Source organism: Sus scrofa, chromosome 1 (assembly GCF_000003025.6).
Source record: "Sus scrofa isolate TJ Tabasco breed Duroc chromosome 1, Sscrofa11.1, whole genome shotgun sequence".
Lineage (NCBI taxonomy): Eukaryota > Metazoa > Chordata > Mammalia > Artiodactyla > Suidae > Sus > Sus scrofa.
The window spans coordinates 188,803,695-188,827,867 of NC_010443.5; the positions used below are offsets into that span (position 1 = coordinate 188,803,695).

At 42.3% G+C, this 24,173-nt stretch overlaps 1 protein-coding gene across 1 annotated transcript in view; it reads right to left on the bottom strand.

Moving 5' to 3' along the window:
- RTN1 (reticulon 1) overlaps window positions 1-24,173 on the bottom strand; it is a 221,596-nt gene that overhangs the window by 99,435 nt on the left and 97,988 nt on the right. The window contains 2 exon segments of the mRNA NM_001244640.1: window positions 8,783-9,514; window positions 19,318-20,091. Of these exon segments, the coding sequence (NP_001231569.1) occupies window positions 8,783-9,514; window positions 19,318-20,091 (1,506 nt within the window).

Here is a 24,173-nt window from a genome sequence, read left to right on the forward strand (position 1 = left end):
GGACAAGCTGGCAACAAGGCCATTTCACTTATATCAAATTATCTAGAACCAAGTTACTTATAATTTTATTTATATCTAATGTTTGAGAAAACTATCACTCTGTGTAAAACGATTCAACCATCACTTGGCTAACCCAAAATATTAAAAAAATTAAATCCTTTTCAGGTGACTGAATTGAATTTCCACCTGATTGATCACACTACCGCTTGAACTAGCTGCGCTTAGTGTACCATTGCATTCACAGCAATATATGTTCAAAACAGTAAATCTTTACTCTCCAAATTCTGAAGCAATTTACCACAGAAACACATTTAGGTTTGCTTATAAACAAGTCAACTACCTGGAAATCAATTTGGAAAAGGACACTGGATGAGAGTCAGGAGATCTCATCTCAAATTCTGGTTCTTCTATTTATGCAACATTACCTAGAACAACTGCTGTACCTCAAACCTTGACTTCAATTGAAAAGAAGAGCATTGGTACAAAAACTCCAGTTAGTACAAAACTCTGGTTCATAAATTCTATATGATGTTATATTTTTTTGGCACAGCCCAGATGGCCTAGCTTAAAATTAATTCTGATTAAAAAACAAGTTACCAATTTAGGAATATATTTTGGACTCTGTACTTATGGTTGTCCCAAGGAAAATACAGATAATAATTTAAATGATCAATCACCATGTAAATGGTCCAGCCATGTGGACACTATAAAATCATTCAAATACTTATTTTTTTACACTTTAACTCAGGAGATCTGTGAATTTCAAACCCTGGTGGTTTGAGATGAGGTTAAAAAGTAGAGATTGAATATTTCCATCACAACCACTGGATGGCAACAGACATTAACAGTGAATGGGAAATATCATTATGAAAGCCATTCTTCTACTTTACGTGACTTCCTCTGTGCAGCATCAAATCTCCTAGAGATGATAGGGGAAGGTAAACAAAAGTAAGTTTGAAAAGTTTAAAAAAAAAAGTCATTTTTGGAAAACATATTCTGCTTTTGCAAGTGCTCTGTGTATAGATAAATCATCCAAGATTTCAGTGTTCAGCTAAAAGTTGTAAGAAAATGAGGTACCGGCCAGAAGGGAAGAGTTAAAACAGAATGCTGTATTCACCAGAGTACGCAGCCTTGAACTGAATTATTATTAATAGTCATGAAATTTTTTGATCTTGTATAAGAAAGTCAAGCTTGCTGCTCCCCATTTGTGAGTAGAAGTGTACAGTTCAACCCCACCCTCAGGCCTTCTCCCTCTCCCATGCATTTTCCAAGCTATGGACAAAGGCCACCTAGAGGACTCCTATAACCTAGAAGGCCCCATAATGCTGGGAATATGAATGGTTAACTATCTGTGTCCCTACTAGTCCTTTTAAGGTCTCTGTTCTGGAAGATTTCTGGGGTGAGGACATAGCAGTGGCATCTTTCAAAGTGAGCTGGCAAGGCCAGAATGTGCTCACATTATCTTCCCTCCATTTCTCCCATGAGGAACTGGAAGTTTCAGAGTTAACAGTATAAATTTCATTCTAAACCCCACACACAAACCACTTTAACTAACATCTAAGGTCAATCAGAAAACTCATCTTGCAGGATTCTGGCTTAGGCCCTGGAAAAAGATGGGACACTAGATGGAGAAACCTGCCTAAGATAACTCTGAGGGCTCTGAGAAATCAGCCCTAGAATAACAATTCTCAGATTCTGGTGTGCCTAGGATTCACCAGGGAGCCCCTTAATGCAGCATATTCCTTAGCCCCTTCCTTGGAGACTCTGGGGAGAGCCAAGGAATCTGTATTTTAACAAATGGCTTAGGAGGTACATGGCCCACCAAACGCACTTTGAGAAACATGGTCTAGAAAAATAAATGGTTCCACGGAGCCCCCATTATACTCTCCCTGCCACACACTCCCAGTTTCCACAGGAAGAAAGAAGATTCCTGGATCAATACTTTACCTGGCGGAAGAGGACCACTTTCTCAGGCATAGGTCATTTAAAACCCAGAAGGATCATTATAGTAATAGGGTTGAGTCAGAAAGCACTGAGTAACCACAGAGAAAGACTATGGTCACCTCTAGGCTTGAGCAGAAGTTAACTAGACCCAGTGGTATGTCTGTCCCCACTTCAGACCCCAGTTTGAGTGTCTGCCTTAAATTACCTTTTCTCTGACTTTAACCTCTACTCTTTCTTTGCCTGTTAGTACAATTTTGATTCATATTTTGGACTGAACTTTGTCCTTTCTGAAGTTTTTGTGAGTTCCTGGCCTTAGGCAAACTTATATCTAATTCTTTTTAAAGAACCAACTTGCTGCCCACCATCCCTACCTACTCCACTATATATCTTATTTAACCCCAACAGATACTATCTTTGACCGTCATTCCAGGGTTGGCCACTTGAACATCAATGTCACCAAAATACATGGATGAACATTATGGCCCCAGATGCTTGGCCATGGGATATACCGGATATATAGCTCAACCTGTGAGAGAATACTGCAGTGCCATCAGAAACCAAATGGATGATTTTCCAATAGCAAACATAAAAAACTGGCTTCAATGACTAATAAAACAGCATGAAAGTTTGTGGTATTTTTCCTATTTTAAATATTTTTGCATCTATTTGTAATCATTATGGTGACAAAAACTAATATATAATTTGAGAGACGGTGGGAATAACGTCACCCCAATGCCAATCCAATGTATCAGTAAGTCCCATTAGGTCAATCTCCAAAATACACTTCAAACCCATTCATTCCTCTCCATCTCCATTGCTACCACCCTCTCCCAGTCACTGTCATCTCATACCTAAACTACTAAAATGGCTTCTTATGATGATTAGGATAAAAACCAAACTCTGTACCATAGTTTGTGTTTGAAAGGGTACAGTCAACCTCCTACCCCTGTTTTTTTCCCCCTTGGCCTACCACACTCTAAATATAGACTTGTTTTCTTCAGTTTCTAGAATGCTCCCATAACTTTCCTGCCTGTGGCTTTTGCATTTTCTATTATCCAGAATTTTAATTATCTCTTGCCAAGCTGATTCCTCAGTTCCCTCCTCCTCTGATCCTCTTACCTAAGTTCCACTACTGTCAGGTTTTCTCTCAGAGAACACATGACTCTGTTGATTTCCTATTTAATGTCAGTCCCCCCACCCCACCCACCGAAATGTAAGTCCTACAAGTGAATTCAGGTCTGCCTTGGTTGTCACAATATTGCTAGTGCTGGGCAGGCAGTATGCCATACTGATTGAATCAAAGAAAGGATGAACAGATGAACTGGTAAAGTCTTGCTTTGGTGGAGCTGGCAGAACCTTGGGTAAAATTTATTTCATCTGTATTACAGCGTGTTTTTTGAGGTTGCAGAGATAAAATCCAAAAGTGCAAAGACCACAACTGTGAGTATTCCACCCAGACTTTAGAGGAAAGTGAGATTTGCATTTAGAAGGGATGGAGAATCCCCTGAAGCCAATCTTGGTGCTGAATTTAGAGGTATGTAAATTGTATCCTCCAAGCCCCAGAACGGCATCAGTCAGCAAGGATGATTTATATGAGGGATAAAGGGACTAGAGAGTGAATCAGGATCACTATCTAAATAGGGTCATTATTTCTTAGAGGCACCAAAATGTTTGCCACCTGTGAACTCTATCTCTACAGGCACGTTTGACTTGGATCCATCTTAGGAGCTATTCTATGCCTCATTGTCTTCCCAGGTAAAATTTACTAGGGAGTTAGGATACACTGTATCCCAGAGAAGTAGCATCAAAATACTACAACAACCATTTTGTATCTAGATATATATCCTGTGGATAAAGTGTCAAAAATATCTGTCCCTAGAAATAGTAAGCGCTCAGGTCACCAAGATTTGGAGCAACTCTCTTCAAGACTAAGAAATCTTGCCAGTGTCCTGAAGCCACCATTTAAAAATCTGATCAAAAACTTCCCTGTGGCCCAGAAGTAACAAACCCGACTAGTATCCATGAGGACGTAGGTTCAATCCCTGGCCCGGCTCAGTGGGTTAAGGATCCAGCGTTGCCATAAGCTGTGGTGTGTCACAGTCATAGCTCAGATCTGGCGCTGCTATGGCTGTGGTGTAAGCCAGAAGCTGCAGCTCCAATTCAACCCCTAGTCTGGGAACTTCCATATGCTACAGGGGTATCCTAAAAAAGACAAAAAAAATTAATAAGATCAACATGCAATCTGGAACAACACTAGTCTTGTGACTCAGAAGGAAAAGCCAATGAGGTGGACTGGCTACTGGCAGCCTCATTCTGTGATGCCTAGACAAGAAGAGAACCTTCTATCACTGGGCAAAGTCCAAAAAGTAGCTTGGTATCTCTGAATAAACGGAAGGTTCAGTATCTCCATCTAAATATTTACATGGCATACATCCTCACAGAAACCAGGCTTTATCTAGTCTTACTGGTCCATCCTGCTGAAAGCTGGGACAGGGGGAGCAGCTACGACAGAAGGGGCATAAGTCCTCAGGCCAATTCTGAAATCTGCATTGTGAAAGAAAGAATCTGTCCAAAATCTTTATGGCTTGATTCATGAAATCAGTCTCATGGAAGCAAACAAATATGGGTCTGGAGTATAACTTTTTTCTTATAGAATTTCAGGAAGAAAAGTAAATGAGTCACACTTATTTTGGTTCTCTCCAAAATACTCTAGGACAGAAGCAGTATCTGGTATAATAAATGAAAAGTGATAATAAACATCATAAATGCTAGGTCTCTTTGATAAGCCCTCTATCTGGGAGCCTTCTTGTAAATTACTCCCCAAGGAGATAAGTGTTTCCCTTCCATGGGGGGCTAAGCCCTACAAGTTCTGGCTGCTACAGCTGGTGCCCAGAGGGAAGGTGCAGAGGCCTGCCTCCCAGGGCACAGGAAGGGATGGAAACAGCTGAGAGCCTCTCAGTCTCTCTCATTAAAAATCACCATATGCCCAGGCATGCTCACTGACATGTTTTTCACTACAGGTCTAGGCTGCTTAGCTCATCTGCTTACAACCAAATTTTCTTTAGATGCTTATTTAAAGTGTAAAGTTAAACCCATTTGGTCTGATTCTATTGTTTGGGGGCAGAGGCGGAGTGAGAACCTGCATTTTCAGTCAGCACTCCAGGAGACTGTGGGGTACCTGGTGCACAGGCAACACTTTGGGAACCACTAGCTTAAACCAGTATTTCTCAAACTGGAGTCACTGGATGCCTTGTTGAAAGATCCAAATAGAGAATTTTTACATTTTGTACTTTCTTTTTTGATAATTTTTCAGATATTAAGGACATACTGGATTATTTGGATGGTAATTTTTATAACTAAAGACTACTGCAAGACTTCCACTGAAGTTTTACAACCAGATTGTACTTCTAACTTTTTCTCAGGCCCGTGAGTCATTACTTAGGTCTAGACATGATTTGAATGTTCACACCAAAGTGAAGCCTGAATGATATCTCTTTGTTTACTCAGAAAAGGGACAGAAGAAGGAAAGGAGCAGATTTTCATAAATAACCTCAATGTACTAAATTGGAGGCTGATGGGGCCAGGGAGGGGGAGCAGGGTGGTCTATAGGATGTCCAATAAAGAGAGAGGAAATGGGCTTGGAGCCCATAACAGAAAACTTCTTCGAAGCCAGAAATCTGGGAAGTGCTACAGTAGATGAGGGAGTGGCTGGAAAACCGTGTGGGTAAGAGCAAAGAAACGAGGTAAGAAGGACAGAGGAATTGGAAGGAAGGTAGCAAAAGAGACTGGAAAGAGGTCAGGGACTGAAGGGCCAACCAGGAAGGAGAAACATCAGGAAGTAAGGGAGAAAACGTTTTCAGAAGATGAGCGTAGTCTCCATGTTAGCAGGTATTACCCATGATTTTACTGCTAGAAGAAATAAGTTACAAAAGTCTGTTCAGTATGATACCATTTGTGCAATAAAAACAAAAAACAAAAAACTGTGTATGCCCAAATACATAAAGAACACTTCTGGAAGGAAGAAGAACAACAAAATAAGACAAAACAGAAGCCTGTGATTATCTCTGAGACTTGGGAATATGAGGCTTGAGTAGAAAAACCTTTTTTGGGGGGTGGGAGACACCATTTCTTACAATTTAAATTTATTATTTTGAACATACATTATTTAATCACTTATATTTTAAGGATTGTTCAACAGTGTGACATTAAAGTACCAGGGAGGACAAGAAAGATGAGTCAGAAAAGAGGTCCTTTTGTGGGGTAAGAAGGTTGTTGGTGGTGACCTTTATCAGAACAGCTTCAGGCTGGAATGTGAAAGCTGACTTTCACAGTCTAAAACACCATTTTTCCAGCTTTAATATGACTAGGAATCACTGGGGGATCATGGTAAAACGCAGATTTTGATGTGGTAGGTAAGTCTGGGAAGGAGCCTGACATTCCTAAAAGGCTCCCACGCAATATGCATCATGTAGCTGGTCCAAAGTTATGCTTTTGAATTGAAAGGAAAAGTAATCAGAATGCAGAGAATGGAGATAAGGTCCCAGAGACCACTATTTCCTGAAGAATGCTGCCTAGAAGATGAACCCTACAGCACGCCCTAATAAAAGATTCTGCAATCAGAGCCCCCGTTGGGGCGCAGAGGAAATGAATTCGACTAGTATCCATGAGGATGCAGGCTGGATCCCTCCCCTGGTCAGTGGGTCAGGGATCCAGCATTGCTGTGAGCTGTGGTGTAGGTCGCAGAGGTGGCTTGGATCCTGTGTTGCTGACTGTGGTGTAGGCCGGCAGCTACAGCTCCAAACTGACCCCTAGCCTGAGAACTTGCACATGCCACAGGTGCAGTCCTAAAAGCTAAAAAAAAAAAAAAAAAAAAAAAAAAAAAATACCAAACTCATCCTAATGAGTTACACTGGGTATTAGTGTTTTATTGAGACTTTTAATTGGCTTTTCACCTAGACATTACTAGCACGGCTAACCTTGCAACAACAAAAAAACTCACGTATCCTGTTAGAGTCTAATGTTCACAACACGCCAACCTGGAGGGGATGGGGGAGCAGAATGACAAGGTCGCAGGAGGTCAGAGAAAAACTGGAATCTGATGAGCCACATTTTGTTTTCAGGGTAAGAGCAGAATAGGTCTCCAAAAGGTGTGAAATCTCCGAAAAATAGACCAGGTTAGGGCATGTACATGCCAGTAAAGCCTGATGCTCCCTGACAATATGTGCTATGATGCCATCAGATATGTGCCAAAACTTATTCTAAATACTTCTAGACCTTCCTAAAACTTAGCCCAGCATCAGCAGGATAACTCCAAAGCCAGGGAGATGAGCATATTTGTGAATACATGAAACTGAGTGCTTTCACACTGCCAGAGGCTTCAGTGAACAAAAGCAGGAAACCTCAGAAGCTGACCTGACCTCACTGCTGAGGAGAGTCACACTTGACTTGAGCACAATCCTACTGTCCTTTGACAGTGATTAAGAACAGCCTGAGGGAGGCTGGCCGCTACCAATCCTCCCACCTGCTGAGGTGGAGCTGCAGAAGAACCTCAGGGCTCAAATATCTTGCTGGCAGCACTGAGTCATCTACCCAGCACCTCCAGTGCTTGGTTGCCCCAGAATGGCCTTTTAGACTCTCTTCATAAATAATGAAGCTAAGCACTGAGTTTCAGTAGGAGACTGGATTTCAAAGGGCCCCTCAGTGCAGAGGAGAGCAGAGGCTATTCACTCTGGCATGCCTTAAATGTTCGAAAAGACTGCCACTTTCTCCTTTCTAAGTCTGAACTTGGCGGCAGAGGGTCCAAGCTATATGGAGCAACTTGCACAGAGATTAGAATGACACTAGACTCAGCTATAAAATACGCTCTGAAGACTTTGCATTTACAGCTTCAGTTTTCCATTGCCTTAGCTCTTCATCAGATGTCTGGTCACTCAGTCAGTCCCAGCTGTCATACCTGTCTCTCAAATTCACTAACGAAGGAAAGGACCCTGCCCATAACCATTTTCTCTTTATTAACCATTTTCTCTTTATTACTTACTTTTGAGGATAAATATATTTGAACAGCACTGTGCACATGATGACTATTTCACTATGAGGACATTAGTTACAGGATAAAACAGAAACCCATGCCTGTTACAATATAGTGATATGAACCCATACTCTGAATGACTCAAGCTCTCTTGCTTCAAGACCACAAGGAACCACAGGTTGTTCAGGCTAATGCTGCTTCCCAAGGCTCTCTGAAAGCTGCAGGGTCCTCTCCTACCACAGTCAGAGTGTTGGCAAAAGAATCCAAATTAGTTTTAGATATTGCTTAGGGACAATAACAAAACTTTATCCCTTCTCAAGTGAGGAAACCTAGCCCTGGAATGAAAGGAGGTACACATTCACTCCACTCAGGAGATCTTGGAGTGCATACAAAACCACTCATTATTGGGATGCTCAGGTTTAGCCAGCCCAGGGCAGCTCGGAGCATGTGGTTGGTTGGTTGGTTGTGTCTGGCGTCTCCTGTGGCTTGTGGAAGTTCCCAGGCCAGGGACTAAACCTGCACCACAGAGGCCAACCGAGCCACGGCAGTGACAACACAGGATATTTAACCCGCTGGGCCACAAGGGAACTCCCACAGAGCACGTAGTTTTGCCACAAAAGTCCCAGCTGCAAATCTGAGTCTTCTCACCTCCTCCCCACTCCCCTTGAACTGCTCTCTGCTCAGCTATTTGACTAGGTGGACTATGAGTACAGAGCTGAGCCAGAACCACCGTGGTACTGGAAACCTCAGAGCATTGGCAGAGAAGAGTAAGCAGACAGCCTGCTCTACTCAAGAGAGCCATCATCTTACCTTTCTGCTTATTCAGAAACAACAGAGGGGGCGCGACACCAGGACCTAGAGGCCCAGGGACCCCTGTGGCCGGGGAGCTTTGGTCGGAACTTGCGGTTTCCACAGGTTTCGGCGGCAGGGACGGCTCCTCGGACGCAGGGGCTCCGTCTCCAGGGGGCAGCTTGGGGCCTGTCTGGGGGATAGCCGAGGGAAACTCCACCAGGCCCCGCTGACTGGGGGCGTGCTCTTCTGCCCGGGCGCCTGGCTCTTCCCGGATGGCGTCCAGGGCACCCGGCTTCATCAGCGGCGAGTCCTGCTCCCGTTTGGGACTCTCTTCCGAGGCAGAGGAGGCATCACACGACTCGATGATGAGCTCGCTGTCCAGCTCAGCCTCACGCTCCTCCCTCAGGATGCTGTACTGGATGGACGGCGAGGCTGGAGACGGTGGCGGGCCACCCACGTGACCAAAGGTCACGTACCCCGAGGGCAGCGCGTCCTCTGCAGCCAGCGGGTCCTCAGATACCAGCTCGATCTCTGAGTCCCCGGATTCCGCGCTGCTGGCCTCGTGGTCCAGGGGGCTGGGAATAGTGGGTAGCCCAGACCTGGCCTTAGCCTCAGGCCTGTCCACCACCTGGCCCGCTGACCGTGGGCTCTCCGTTGTTTCATAGGATAACCCCTTTGCTTCCTTAATTGCAGTGATCAGCTCATCCTCAGAGATGCTGCATTTCCCCTGGGATTCTGCGGCAGATGGTTCTGTCGTCCCACAGAGCCAAGAAGAGCCAAAGAGGCACACATAAGGACAGACAAATGGACAGAAAGAGAAGAAATAAAACAAAATTCCATTAGAGGAGATATTTTCTAGCTTCTTAAAAAACACATATCTCATTAACACAAAAATAGTCTGTTTCCAGGGCTATGCTAGAAAGACAGGCCACCTGAACTAAAAGGCTAATTACTGTTATGGCCCAATTAATCAGTGTTTGATATACCTATCCATCTCAATCTAGCTATTTTTAAAAATGACCCAGGAATTTCTTAGCAATAGCACCTAGTTTTTTTTTCTGTTTCAATGTGGCAAAGATTCTAGAAGTCATGGTTTTAATTTCTAATCCATTCTCTCAGGGAAGTTTTCAATTTCACACATTTCATCAGATAATCTGATGTATGTGACTCCCTAATTTGGCCCAACAATGTCAAGAAAGCTGAAATCATCCACTATCCTTATCTATTTCTGTTCATGTTCCCTCCTTCAATAAGACAAAGAAAGCTAACTTGGATCCTTGTATATATCTTGACTTACGAGTTTACATATCCCATAAGAATCGATACTTCTACTCTTTTTTTTTAGTGAAAAGTGTAACAACATGGAGCAATATAAGACATCGCTTTTGCCAGTCCCACCAAACTGGCTGTGCAGATTACCATACCACATAATCCCACAGGGCCTCTAATGGTAGAACCCACTATCTTTCCTTTTCCTCTCTTCACCTCTTCTTGAGACCAATGAAACCCAAGAGTCACCCCAGTCCCCTGGGTGAATGCCTGCTTTCTGCCTGTTGTTTATCCATATGGTTGCCAAATCTCATCAGCAATCTTGCTGGTCGTTCTGTCTTACATGAAACTACCCAGGATTGCCATTACAACAGTTTTCAGGAGCTTGGTTTTTCCCTTGCCCATACAAACAGGGCCTTGTTTCAGAATATCCTAGACAGTGTGGTTTATGGCTCTTTTGTGAGCAAGAACCACGTGTAATTCTTCAAAGCTTTGAAGTCACTGGGAGGGATTTAGGGAGGATAAGACTAACTATGGCTAGGTAATTTGTCACTTTAGGATTGTGTGAGAACCCCCCAGTGGATAAAACATCTTAGATTTCTCTAATTCTCCATAAAGCAGACTGATTTTATCCTTTATCCATATCATTCATTCATCTATTATTAATTGAGAACTTACTATATGTTGGGCTCTCTTGCAGGCACTTGGGATGTATTAGTGAATGAAACAGGAGACAAAATCTTTGCTTATATTCCAGTGGGAGAAGAACACAATACATAAATAATTGTAATAAATAATTAAAATACATAGACAATGTTAAATGCTATGAAAAAAAAAGTAGTGTAGGGTAAAGGGATCAAGAGGGCTATGACAGGGTGGGGATGAGTTTGTAGTTTAATTTAATTTAATTTATTTATTTATTGTCTTTTAGGGTTGCACCCGTGGCATGTGGATGTTCCCAGGCTAGGAGTTGAATTGAAGCTAGAGCTGCCAGCCTACACCACAGCCACAGCAACTCGGAGCTGTGGCTGCGACCTACACCACAACTCACAGCAGGGCCGGATCCTTAACCCACTGAGTGAGGCCAGGGATTGAACCTGCATTCTCATGGATACTAGTCAGATTCGTTTCTGCTAAGCCACAGTGAGAACTCCTGCAGTTTTAAATAGAGTAGTCAAGATAGCCTTACTGAGAAGATAACCTATACTCAACACTTGAGAAGGTGAGTGAGTGACTCATGAAGCTATCTGGAGGAAAAGCATTCCAAGCAGAGGGAACAGATAGTGCAAAAGCCTGGAGGAGGGAGCTGCAATGATTTCTAGGTATCACAAGGAGGCAATTATGTCTGGGGCAAAGAGAATAAGGGGGAGAATAATAGGAAAAGAGGTCAAACACAAGCAGGGAAGAGAGAATCATCATATTGAATCTCATAGGGTTTTTATTCTAAGTGAAATAAGAAGCCATTGGAGGGTTTTGAGCGGAGAAATATGATTTATGTTGGGTTTCTTAGTAACTTAAACCAATAGCTCCCTCATTATCTCTCACACAATTCATGTGTAAAAAGATTAACTGCATGACCCTAAACACTATTTTAATATGTTAGTTTCTTAATAATTGGTACACATAGTTCTTTGATTTCAAATAGCATGAAAGTGTAGAAGCCACATTACTTCTCAATGGTAGTTCATATGGAGGAGGGAAAAGACAAGGAGTAGAGGGGATGGAGGAATGGTCTATATACTACCAGTGGCAGCATCGTCACAGCTCCATTTGTTGAGCATCTGCTCACAGGCACTTCATATATGGCGCTTCAAGTCTAATGGCAATAGGTTAAGTGACTTGTCCAAGACCCCTGTACTGGTTTTTCTATCTTTGCATTGGATTAAGTCCTGTCCTTCTTTATCCTGTTCTCTGTTCTGAGAGGCTGACCTACATGGAAGGTATTGCCTGGAGTACTTTCCCCTATGGTTTCTGGTTGTTTTCAGCCAATAGGAATAACAGAAGGGGTGGGAGGAGGGAAATGTTGGGTATTTATACATCTTGCTGCTTTTGAAGCTGTAGGTTTTGGCAGGATTTGGGAGTGCTGTTCCCTCCCCTTCCTCCTCTGGGGGTGGGTGTTAATAGATCCCTAATGTCCCCAGTCCTTGAGTGATTTACCATCTTTTGTTGGTTCTCTTAACTGTCTTACACATCTGTAAGTAGCCACTTCTTAAACCTTCTCCGGTTACAACCTTTGAGTGTGTCCCTTTGCTTCCTGACAGGATTCTGAATGATATAACCACATGGCTAGAAATGATTTGACTTAAATTTGAATTCAAGTCTTCATGTTCCATATGTTTATCACTATATTGTGCTAGATCTGTTCAAAAAGGTGGTGGGCTCTGAGATAGGGTAAATTATATTTTGGAGAATGAGAGGGAGAGGAAAAGTGAAATAGATAACTACATGGAAAAGGATGAAGCTGGATCCCTACTGCATGTCACATGTAACAATGAACTCTGTGTGGATCCAAACTAAATAGAAGAGCTAAAACCAGAAACCCTAGAAAAAAACATAGAAATAATATTTGTAATGTTGAACTATATATAACAGTTTCTTAGACATGACATCAAAAATATAAGCAACAAAATAAAAATCTATAAATGGGACTTCATCAAAATTAAACACTTTTGTGCTTTAGAGGACACCGTCAAGAAAATGGAAGCACAATCTGAAGAATGGGAGAAAATTTTACAAATCATATACTTTATAAGGGACTTATATCTAGACTATATTAAAAATTATTACAACACAATTATAAAAAGACACATAACCCAGTTCAAAATAGGCAAAAGACTTGAATAGAATTTTTCCAAAGAAGATTTATACATGATCAAAAGCATATGAAAGTATGTTCAACATCATAATTCACCAGAAAGTACAAATCTAAACCACAATGAGTTACTACTTTGAACCCATTAGGACTGCTAGAATCAAAAAAATCAGAGAGTAACAGTGTTGGAAAAGATATAGAGAAACTGTAACCTTCGTCCACTGCTGGTGGGAATGGAAAATGGAACAACTGCTTTGGAAAACAGTCTGGCAGTTACTCAACTATTTAGCACTACCATATGACCCAGAAAGTCCATGCATTAAGTAGAGAATTCAAAACCTACATCTATACAAAAACTTATATACAATGTTAATAATAGAGTTATCCAGAACAGCCAAAAAAGTAAAACAATCCAATGTCCCTTAATTGATGGATGAATAAATAAAATATGATATATCCATACAATGGAATATTATTTGGCCATAAAAAGGAATGAGATACTCATTCATGCTACTACATGGCTAAACCTCAAAAACTGTATGCTAAGTGAAATAAGCTGGTAACAAAAGACCACGTATGACTGGAAAGTTAAGCAAGCCCCTGATCATCGAAAGCCCTGGAAGCTAGTTTAAAGTCAACATTCTATTAGGTAGGCTCTGGTGGGTCCTCAAAGGGTTAGGATGAACTTATAAAATAAAGACTAGAAGGAGGATGACCTACTAAGAGGATACTTCAATAGCTGAGAGGAGGAATTATGACAATCTAATGAGTTATGGTAGCCACACAGATGGAAAAGACAGGAGAATTCAAGAGACACTGAAGAGAGAGAAACCACAGACTTTGGGTCTACTTCAGGTGGTAAGTGAGAAAGAAATGGTGTGCCAGAGATCACTCAGAAATGGTGAGTCTGGGTGAGTATAGCGAATAGGAATTCCATCTACAGAAACATGGAAGTCAGAACAATGAGCTGTTTTGATGGGATGGGAGAAGAAAATACTTATCTTGGGTATTTCTTCCCTTTCTATAACATCCTTCCAACTTCTCATGCTGGCAGCTTCTGTCTAACCACCTAAACCTCTTGGACTGACCAAACTCCTACTTGTACGTCATTCCTAGGAGACCACAAAGCTGACAGGCAGGATATTGGGCTAATAAGGTCACAAATGACCCTGCAGGGTGGCCCACCTTGTGTGCAAACCAGCCTGATGCTGTTTCATTCAGGAGGCACAGTGGTACCCACACATTATGCACAACCAGGTGCCTGTGGGCAGCTTGTATCTGTTTGTGTGATGATTTTATTAACGTGTCTCTTTACCCTCTCCCATCCTCCTTGACCCCAGACTGAAAGCATCATCAGGGCAAAGGGCAGGCAAGGCATTTGTTTGCTATCATATCCCCAGAACCTAGTGCAGTGCCTGGCACACAGCAAGTACTTGACTAAAAGTAAGGACTAGCTCAAATATTTAGGACAGCAGTTCTTAATCAGGTATATGGCTCAGAACTGCCCTCAGAAATTCTGACTTAGTAAAAATAAGTCTGGATAAGGCTTAGGTATCTGTATTTTGTAACTCCAAGGGTGACTCTAAAGGTTTCCTTCAGTTAAGGTTGACAAATTTAGCAAATAAAAATATAGGGTACCCAGTTAAAAGGAATCTCTGATAAATAATGAATTGTTTTTAGTATAAATATACCCCATGAAATACCCATATTTTATCTGGCAACCCTACTTCTAGCTGAAAGTCACTGTGTTAGAATATTCAGAAACAAAAAGTATGAGGATCTTGCTTTATTTACTCAGGAGTAAGGATGGTATTGGACAGTTGTAGGGGATGAGAGAAGAGGGCCTCATAAGTTTCAACTTGGGCAAGTAAAGGTACTACTTTAAAAATCATCATCCTTATTATGAATAAAAAGGGACTCAGCAGATATTGTAGACATTGCTCTCAATTCTTAAAGGGAACTAAAAGTTGAACAAAGTGCTAGGAGGAATCAGGAAAACATCTGGAACAAAACAGAAGTTCTCCTACCCTTGTTAAAAACTTATGGGCCTCTAGCAAAGATACTGGTTATGTGTCAGGACTAACACAGCAAAGCTAGAAACAGTCATTGAAAATGATTCAACCCTTAGCCTGGGAACCTCCATTTGCCTCAGGCACAGCCCTAAAACAAGACAAAAAAAATTAAATAGAATATAGAAACTGAGAAGGTTAGAACACCCCACATGGGGAGATGCATTTGTTGCTGCTGCTAATTATGATGATATAATCCGGAAGGATAAAACGGAAGATGAACATGGGCCAGTCTACCAAGTCACAGATGCCAGTGTCTAACTGTGAACCAAGCTGCCATTCAGGTCTCCCCTTCACTCCACCCATCATCCAGAGGGATCATTTGAAAACACTAATCTGATCCTGTCACTCTTCCCTTCCTTCTCCCCACTCCTGCCACACTGACCTTTCAGCTGCTCCTTGAACACACAGAACATTTCCTCCTCTGGGTCTGCACTGGCTATCCTCTCAGCCTGGCACTTTTTCCTCAACTGTCTATGCAGCTTGCTCCCTCACTCCACTCAGGTCTCTGCTGAAAACCATCATTTCCTCAGTACCACCCCATCACTCTCTTATACTCTATCTTGCTTTATTTTTCTTCATAATCATTGTAACTACCTGATATTATATTACATATTTGTTTATTTGTATGTAAGTCTTCCTAACTAAAAGGCAAATTCCATGCAGGCAGGAGCCTTGTTGTGTTTCATCATTGCATCTCCAGAAATGATGGAGCAATGACTGGCGTAGATGAAATGGTTAGTACATATTTGTTAAGTGAAAGGATAATGAGTGAACAACATCACTTCTCAGATTAAAACCCTCCAATGGTTTCCAACATTGCATCTGGAACAAAATTCAAATTCCTTATTCTTGCATGTAAAGCCCTAGTGATATGGTCCCTGTTTACCTCTCCAACTCTGTTCTCTGCCATACTTCTCCCAGATCCTTTGTACCATCCTGGGGCTCCTCTTAACCCCCTTCTTCGAACTGTGGGCTTCTTCTCATTCAGATCTCAAATCACGTGTCACCTCAGAGAGGCTATCACTGACCCTCTCACACTCAACATTCTTACAGTATTCACACGCCATGAAATTACACTATTTATTTGTGTTTCCTTTGATCATCTTCTCTCACCAGCGGTGAGCTTCATGAGGTCAGGGACTTTAGACATCTGGCTTACTATAATGTCGCTGATGTCCAGCACACGCCTGACATACAGAAGTTCCTCAGTGAGTACTTTTGAATAAAAGAATAAATTTTCAAAATGGGTCAGAGAATCACATCAATGTAAGGAAATAGCAACAGTAGTTTTCAAAGGGTTTAAATTGATTTACCTTTTAGTGTTTATTTCTCTTTAAGGGAAGCTGAGGTTTATGATGACCTTCCTGAGGATAACACCTCAAAGAATATCCATGACCACCATAACACACTTCTGGGTGTTTGCGTCAGAAACAACATGTTGCTGATAGGTTAACAGTCTGGTGCATCAGGGCACTTACCGTATGTTCCTAGAACACTTGTAGTAATCATGACTGATCTTTGCTTAGGAGAAACTTCCAATATTTAAGGTGTAAGAATTTTTGTCTCTGTACCTCAGAGTATATTATTTAACATAATGAAAATAATTATGTTGGAGAAAGTTACAAAATGGAATAATCTATTAGAATTGAAGGAAGCTTATATATTAGCCTCTTTGCTTAAGCTTTAGGATCTGTGGCTAAAACTGTTCTAAATTAAAATTCCTACTGCTGCATAATTCATATAACTGGAATTTCCCAGAGTTAGTTGATAATTTCCTTACTTATCAAACAATAATAAACTGAATTCCTTTTGTTTAGTTTGTTTTCTTTTCCCTCAGTTTCTATGTAGGTTTATATGTAACTCCTGGTGTATATCTCACCTATTGGAAATAGCAGCATGAATCAAGACCCAACAGAAGTGATAAAGCCCAAATCCTCCACTGTCTATGGTGGAGTATCATATGGTGCCAAGAACACACAAGATGGGGAGGGGGTTAGGGTAACCTCTTGGGATAAAAAGAACAAGGAGAAAAGTCTCAATGGCAAGTTGATTCCTCCTATCTCTCCCGTTAATTTTATTCTTATGTGTCATCTTATGACTCAGGTGTTATGATGTGGGGTGTAGTGGAGAGAGGAGCTGAACATGGGAGGTAATTGTGTAATGGGACAGGGGACTGTCTCTTTCTTAAACAAATCTGGCTTAGAATGTTTATTTGGAGGAATTGCAGAGAAAACCATTTTCTTAACCCCATGCCATGAAGTGGGCACCCAAAGATCATTAAACTCCAAGATCATGAATGTCAATATGACTCTATCATCTTCTGAAGATGCTCCAGAACCCCAAAGAGCCATGACTACTGAAGAAAGACAAAAGAAAATTACCTCATAATTAATGAACCTTGTATTAAGTTTTTATTATCAGCTCTGTAAACTGTAATTTTCACATAAGATATGTATCATGTAAATGGCCTGAAACATGCTGAGGTCTTTCATTCTTCCTGAAGTCTGGCTGAAGTTCTTCTGTGCTGACCAACAGACAACTCTGTAAACAGAGTGGATAATGTAGCTTATATCTTCAGAGTGTCAGTACCTTTATGACATGGAATAACACAAGTGTTTTACATACTTGCCAGAAAGACCACAAGAATATTCTGAGACACAGATATGTCCCTACCATGTCAGCTGGGATAAGTCACACTGGAGTGTGACTGTTTCCCTGGTCATCTGTCCCACTGGAAGGCAGTGACTGTTTTTTGGGGGGTTTTTTCGAGGGTTTTGTTTTGTTTTGTTTTGTTTTGTCTTTTTGCCTTTTCTAGGGCCGCTTCCCATGGCACATGGAGGTTCCCAGGCTAGGGGTTTAATCAGAGCTGTAGCCACCAGCCTGAGCTGTAGCCACCAGCCTAAGCCACAGCCACAGCAACACGGGATCCGAGCCGCGTCTGCAACCTACACCACAGCTCACGGCAATGCCGGATCCTCAACCCACTTAGCAAGGCCAGGGATCGAGCCCACAACCTCATGGTTCCTAGTCAGATTCATTAACCACTGCACCATGACGGGAACTCCAAGGGACTGGTTTTTGTTTGCTTTTCAACTCCAGCATCCCCAGTGCCTATTTGAGTGCCTGACCAAAAGAAAGTGTGTAGATAGTCTTTAAGTGAAGAAATGAATTTGAAAATCAGGAACTTGGTGCAGTGAATCTTTTAAGGTCCTTGGAGCTGTATTTATAGTTTAATGAGTGTGAGGTAAGGTTGGGGAAGCTCAGGGAGGGGGAACTGATGCTCAAATCTTTAGGGAAACAGGACAGGAAGGACCACCATTAAATACACTCTGTTCTAACACCTGGACTTACTGCATCATCAGGATTTAGACCAATCACTCCTAATTATAAAGTTTTAGCTCTGTTTTAAGAATTTAGTAGATGCTTTTTAACCTGAGGCACTGAAAACTGCTTTTTGAAAATCAAAAGGTTTCTACATTACTTTTGGGTAGCGTCATAGGAGGCAGAGGAAGATGCAAGGACCTCTCACTGTCCTCTTCATCCTAATGCCTTGTGCGCATGTGAGAGTTGTAGAGGTACAGGGACTCCACTCCTACCACCCCACCCAGGATGGTGGCACAGCATGGGTGGGGAAGCTCTGACCTTTCACTCAGGTATGGGAGGTCTCTTTTGTGTTTGAGAGGACATGTTGACGTGGTTTAACAACACCCTGCCTTGAGTCAGAGTAGAAGGTTCAAGTGCAAAAGATCATAGCCTAGTGAATTCGGAACGTTTCATATTCTAACCAAACAGAATCTTCAGTTTAAAAAATAAAATTGTATGTAGAACTTCGATAAAGTAAAAAGATGAAAATGGCAGTGCTGAGATTGAAGGGGGGGACCCCTTGTTTAGGTTTACTCCCACTGCCCATCCCCTCTCCCCAAAAAAGGACCTAAAATCCACCCTACCCCTCTTCGAACTTGGAACTGGGGCCAGGAATGTTAAATGGCCCATCCAAGGTAGCCCAGCCAGTCTGAGAACAGTCAAGGTGCTCTCTCCACGATGCCTGGAGGTCAGGAAGGAGAGCTAACCCAGGTCTGGTTGTCTGGTCAGTCTGGTCGGTCTCTGTCTGGACAGTAGAGCCACAGGAGGATTTTAATGTCTCCAGTGTGTGTTATCTTAACTTCTTCCCTCAAAGGAAGAAAGAAACACTTTACAAAACAAATCTGATAGGACTTTTTTAAAAAGATCCAGATAGGACTTTTTCAAAAAGATCCCAGATGTCAATCTTTGTACAATGGACACCAGACTGAAAAAGTTACATGTTAAATTTGAGATTTAGGAAAGCAAATCTCCATTTCTTAATGTTTACATTTCCATATGCTGGGTTGTCCCAGGGTCGGGAACGCCCACTCCCTTACCTGTCCCAGAAGACGGAGGAGTGACGGATCCTGGGCTGTCATCCTCAGGCTCTGAGACGGTGACTGTGGGGACTGTGTCAGGGCTTGGTTTCAGGCAGATATCTTGTTTCTCAGGGGTCTTCTCTGGGGTAGCAGTGTCGACAGAAGGCTCAATCTCAGTCAGCGTGATTTTGACAGGGGCAGTGACCACAGGAGCACTGTGCTGTTCTTCAGAGATATCGTCTACATACAGTGCAAATGTTGATTCTTCAAATAAATGGTCCTTGAGGATTTTTCCCTCCACAGGAGTTGGTTTCTCTGCTTCCCGGGCCTCTTCGGATTGGTCTGAGATTTCAGTGTCCTTATTCTTAAGGTCCAAGTCTTTCTCTTCTGCCTTGGGGTGACATTGCTCCTGATCTCTCACCTCCTCTGGCCTAGTTATGTCAATGTATTTACAGGCTTCTGCTTTCATCTGGTCTATGGGGTCTGCTAAGATCTTGCTCACTTTGGTGGACTCTGCGGGAGTCATTTCTATCCCAGAATCAGAACTAAAGAAGCCACGAGGCTCTGTCACAGGCACATCTGGGAAGGATGGTCTAGTGGTACGCACCTCCTCAGGGCTCTCTGAAGTGGCGATGTGGCCATTTTCCTTCTGAAGAATTCCAGTGAAATATGTAGAATCCTCCCGAGGTGGGTAACAAATGTCAGAAATCAGAGACGTGTAACACACTCCTCCCCCATCTCTTGCTGCTGTTGCAAAGGTATGATCCGTGGCCCTGGAGACATCTGCCATACCTATGAGTCAAAGCAGCAGACAGTGAGTGGGTGCCTGGCTTCACTCTCTCCTGCTTCACTCACTGCCCACCCTGGCCTTTGCTGACACAGCATCCCTTCTCCTCAGGACCTCAGAGCTCCCCCAGAACACTCTCAGGTTGCTTTTTTTGTCTCCCTGATAGAGAACAGCACTAGTATCTTCCTGGCAGCAGACTACAAAGGTTCACATAAGCTGCCACACCCAGAGAAGCTGGGGACAGACCTCAGAGGACTAGAAAGTTCCTTCTCAATATCTACTACCTCAAAAAACAGCTACTCGTTCTTACTTGGTATTATTCAACAGAAGCCTTCTTTACAGCTAAAGTATTAGGGAGTTCCCATCATGACTCAGCAGAAGCAAATCTGACTAGCAACTATGAGGATGCAGGTTTGATCCCTGGCCTTGCTCAGTGCGTTAGGGATCCATCCAGCACTGCTGTGAGCTGTGGTGTAGGTCGCAGATGCAGCTCAGATCTAGCGTTGCTGTGGCTGTGGTATAGGCCAGCGGCTACAGCTCCAATTCGACCCCTAGCCTGAGAACTTTCATATGCAGCGGGTGTGGTCCTAAAAAGACAATAATAATAATAACAATAAAGTATTAATGACTCTTTAAACAGAGATGTAAATACAGACTAATTCAGATTTGTATTGGGAATAAGAGCTGCTCAAGAGACCCTCTGGTGCAGCCCTTTCATTCAGGCACTCCTGCTCTTCCTGGACTGATGTCATCCCTTCTCTTGTTAAAGGTCCTCAGAGAAAGAAAGTCCTAGTGTTCTGATGGCCTTACTGCAAAGTGGAATCACCTTAATGGACCCCTTCCCTATTTCTTCAGTTTTCCCCTCATTTTGTCTTCTTCCTCAGTTACCCACCACTGCCCATCCTTCGCCTTCCAGTGATATTCAAATGACCCACTGGGAATTTCATGGTTCCACTGGTGGTGACTAGGGCAAAACAAGTTTCCAAGTTTGAGTCTATAGAATGTTTTCACCTGGTCTTCATTTTACTCATAGGCCAGCAAAAAATCCATTAATAGAATGCAGAAGAAGGAAACACTCTATTATTTTTCTGTGCTGTAAAATACTACCAGAGAGGAAGAAAACTAACATTTATTGATGCCTTATCACGTGCTAAGCAGTAAGATAAACTATTTTCTAAATTAAGCCCCACACTCTCAGGAGATCTCACACACACACACACACACACACACACACACACACAAACACACACATAGACTCAGCTCTTAAGAGGCAATCAAAGAATATTCCAGCCTAGGGCACTAATTTATAAAAGCAATAAAAGTAGTAACAGTAGCATAATCACATTAATAGCTAATATTTGATAATAATATTAATAGCTTACTTTGTGTCAGAATAATTCCAAGTTTTAAATAATAAGATTCATTTAATCATCAAAGCAGTCCTAGAAACTAGGTACTATAATTAGCCTCATTTTACAGATGAGGAAGCTGAGGAACAGGGGGCTGAAGGACACACCCAAGACTGCCCAGGTAGACAGTGGTAGTAGAGCCAGCGATCAAACCCAAGCAGTCTAAGAGTCAGAAAACTTCCCCTCATGTCCTTTGTACCTCCTTAAATCAGGTTACGAGGTTTTTTTTTTAAAGTAATCTTGAATCAATCTTATTACAAATAAACTTAGCTATTGCCTTTTCCTAGCTTTATTCCTGGTTGCATGAGCCATTGTTAGTACAAGGGGGATGGCAAAGCACAGAGCCTCTTCACTTCCAGCACTCTTCTGCCTCAGCACCACTGCAGTCTCTCCATGCAGATACCTGCAGATCTAACCTCCCAACCATAAAGTCCTTGCTCAAATGTCACTGTGAGAAAGGTGACCCTGACCCCTCTATCTTAGACTGCAACCTGCCCCACACTGCCTGGCAACCCTGTTCCCTCCTACTTTTCTCTACTTTCTCTTTTTCCTGTGGCACGTGTCTCCTTCTAATATACTATATGATTAACTTATTTATTCATTATTTGTTGACTGTCCCCCCTTGGTAGGTATGCTCCATGAAGGCAGGAATCTTTGATAGTTTGATTCACTAACATAGCCCAAAAAACCTAGAACAGGGCCTGGCACATAGTAAGTACTCAATAAATAAATATTTGCAAAATTAAAGGAGTAATTTTTAAGTGTAGAATGAAGAATAAATAACGGAATGTGGGAGAAGACAGGTTGAAACATTCCCCTAATTGCTAGTGACGTTCACTTTATTCAGCAAGTAGCCTAACTTTGTAAGCAACAAAAAAGTTCAAAGTGACCAGTTCAAAGCGGTTCATTTCGGTTTGTCTTCTAATTATACTTCTTTTGCATATGGCAGCCTTGCTTTTCAAGTTTGACAAAAACAAAAACAAACTCAATAACAGCAGTAATAGTAGTAATGATGGGTCTTACTGTCTACCACATACAGATGACCAACGAAAAAGCTATTACATTTAAATTCATGTGTGCACACACATATTTATTCTAAAGGATATTTAAAGTTTCTTTCGTTATATCGGCTTAGCCTACATGGAGACCTCACTGGAGGCAGGGAAGTGAATGCTGAAATATTTCACTTCAGACATTTGGATCCTGGGACTCTTTTCCACAATTACCTGGAACCACTTCTACATGTTAATAAGTAATTTTTCATCAGAGAGTAAGGAAGGGTTTGTCGCTGGATATAAATAGTCTGGAGGTGTGAGGAATGGGGAGGGGATGCTCTCCTGGAGAATAGACAGCATAGTTTCCAGGGCTGTGTCACAGTCATTAGCATTCAACTTTCACTTGGTGCTTCGAATGCAGGGGCCACCACAGGGTCCCTGACCCTTAACACCTATACTAGGCATGTTACATAGCCCTCACAGCCCAATGTCTCTTGTCACCAGCTATCACACTAAACACAACTGCCACCTGCTCAGCAGTTGGCCCGAGGGCTCTGCCTTGCTTCACTGGATAATCCTTAAACTCTGCAGTCTGGCATCTGAGACAGTGTAAATGTCAACTGGCCTCATAGCCCCATCTCCACTACTCATCTCATTTACCCTCCATTCAACACATACAGAGCCCTTCACAATCTCACACTCTGCCAGCCTTTTTAGCCTTGTCTTTCATCCTCCAATTCAAACTCTGAGCTCTGGCCAATACAAACTACCCATCACTTCTCCAAAACTTAATCCTTACAGTCTCCACATCCAAATCCCCACCTTTCAACCTCAAGCTATTAAAGGTAAACAGTTTTATTTATTTATTTTTCTTCTTAGGGCTGCACCTGTGGCATATGGAAGTTCCTAGGATGGGGTCAAATAGCAGCTGTAGGTGCCAGCCTACACCACAGCCACAGCAATGCAGGATCTGAGCCATGACTGTGACCTACACCATAGCTCACAGCAATGCCGGATCCTTAAACCCACTGAGCAGGGCCAGGGATTGAACCCACATTCTCATGGATATACTAGTTGGGTTCGTTACCACTGAGCCACAACAGGAACTCCGGTAAACAGCTTTAAATGCTACCTCCTCCAAGATGAATTTGCTGACCACAGCTGTCGAGACCTGACTCCTTTCTAGTGTTCTCCCTCACCTTTCCTGTAGCGCTTAATTATACTGTTTGTGTCACATATGTGACATACAATTTCTATATCCCATGTTATCTCCTGCTAACCTGTCAGTTCCTGGAGTTTGAGACTCATGTTTTTCACACTATATTGAACATGGTAGGCACCCAACACAAAATGAATAAATGAATGAATGGACCAATCAATTAATCAATGAGCAGATATTCCATGCAGCTACTGAGAACAAACTAAGACTGACTGATACAAGTTACAAGGAGGACTTTTAAAATCTATTATATGAAAGAATGATCTGGAATTCAAGTTATCTAACAATGGGATGGAGCTGCCTCTGGGGAACAAGAGTGTTCTGATCCCAGTGGGCACACAGATAGAAAGAGGCCCAGCATCTGTCTAGGCAGGAACCGGAATTTAGTAGAAAACTGGATGGGACAACAGCAGAAGACTCTTCCAAATGTCTATGATTTTTAAACCCACTGGCTGCCACCATAG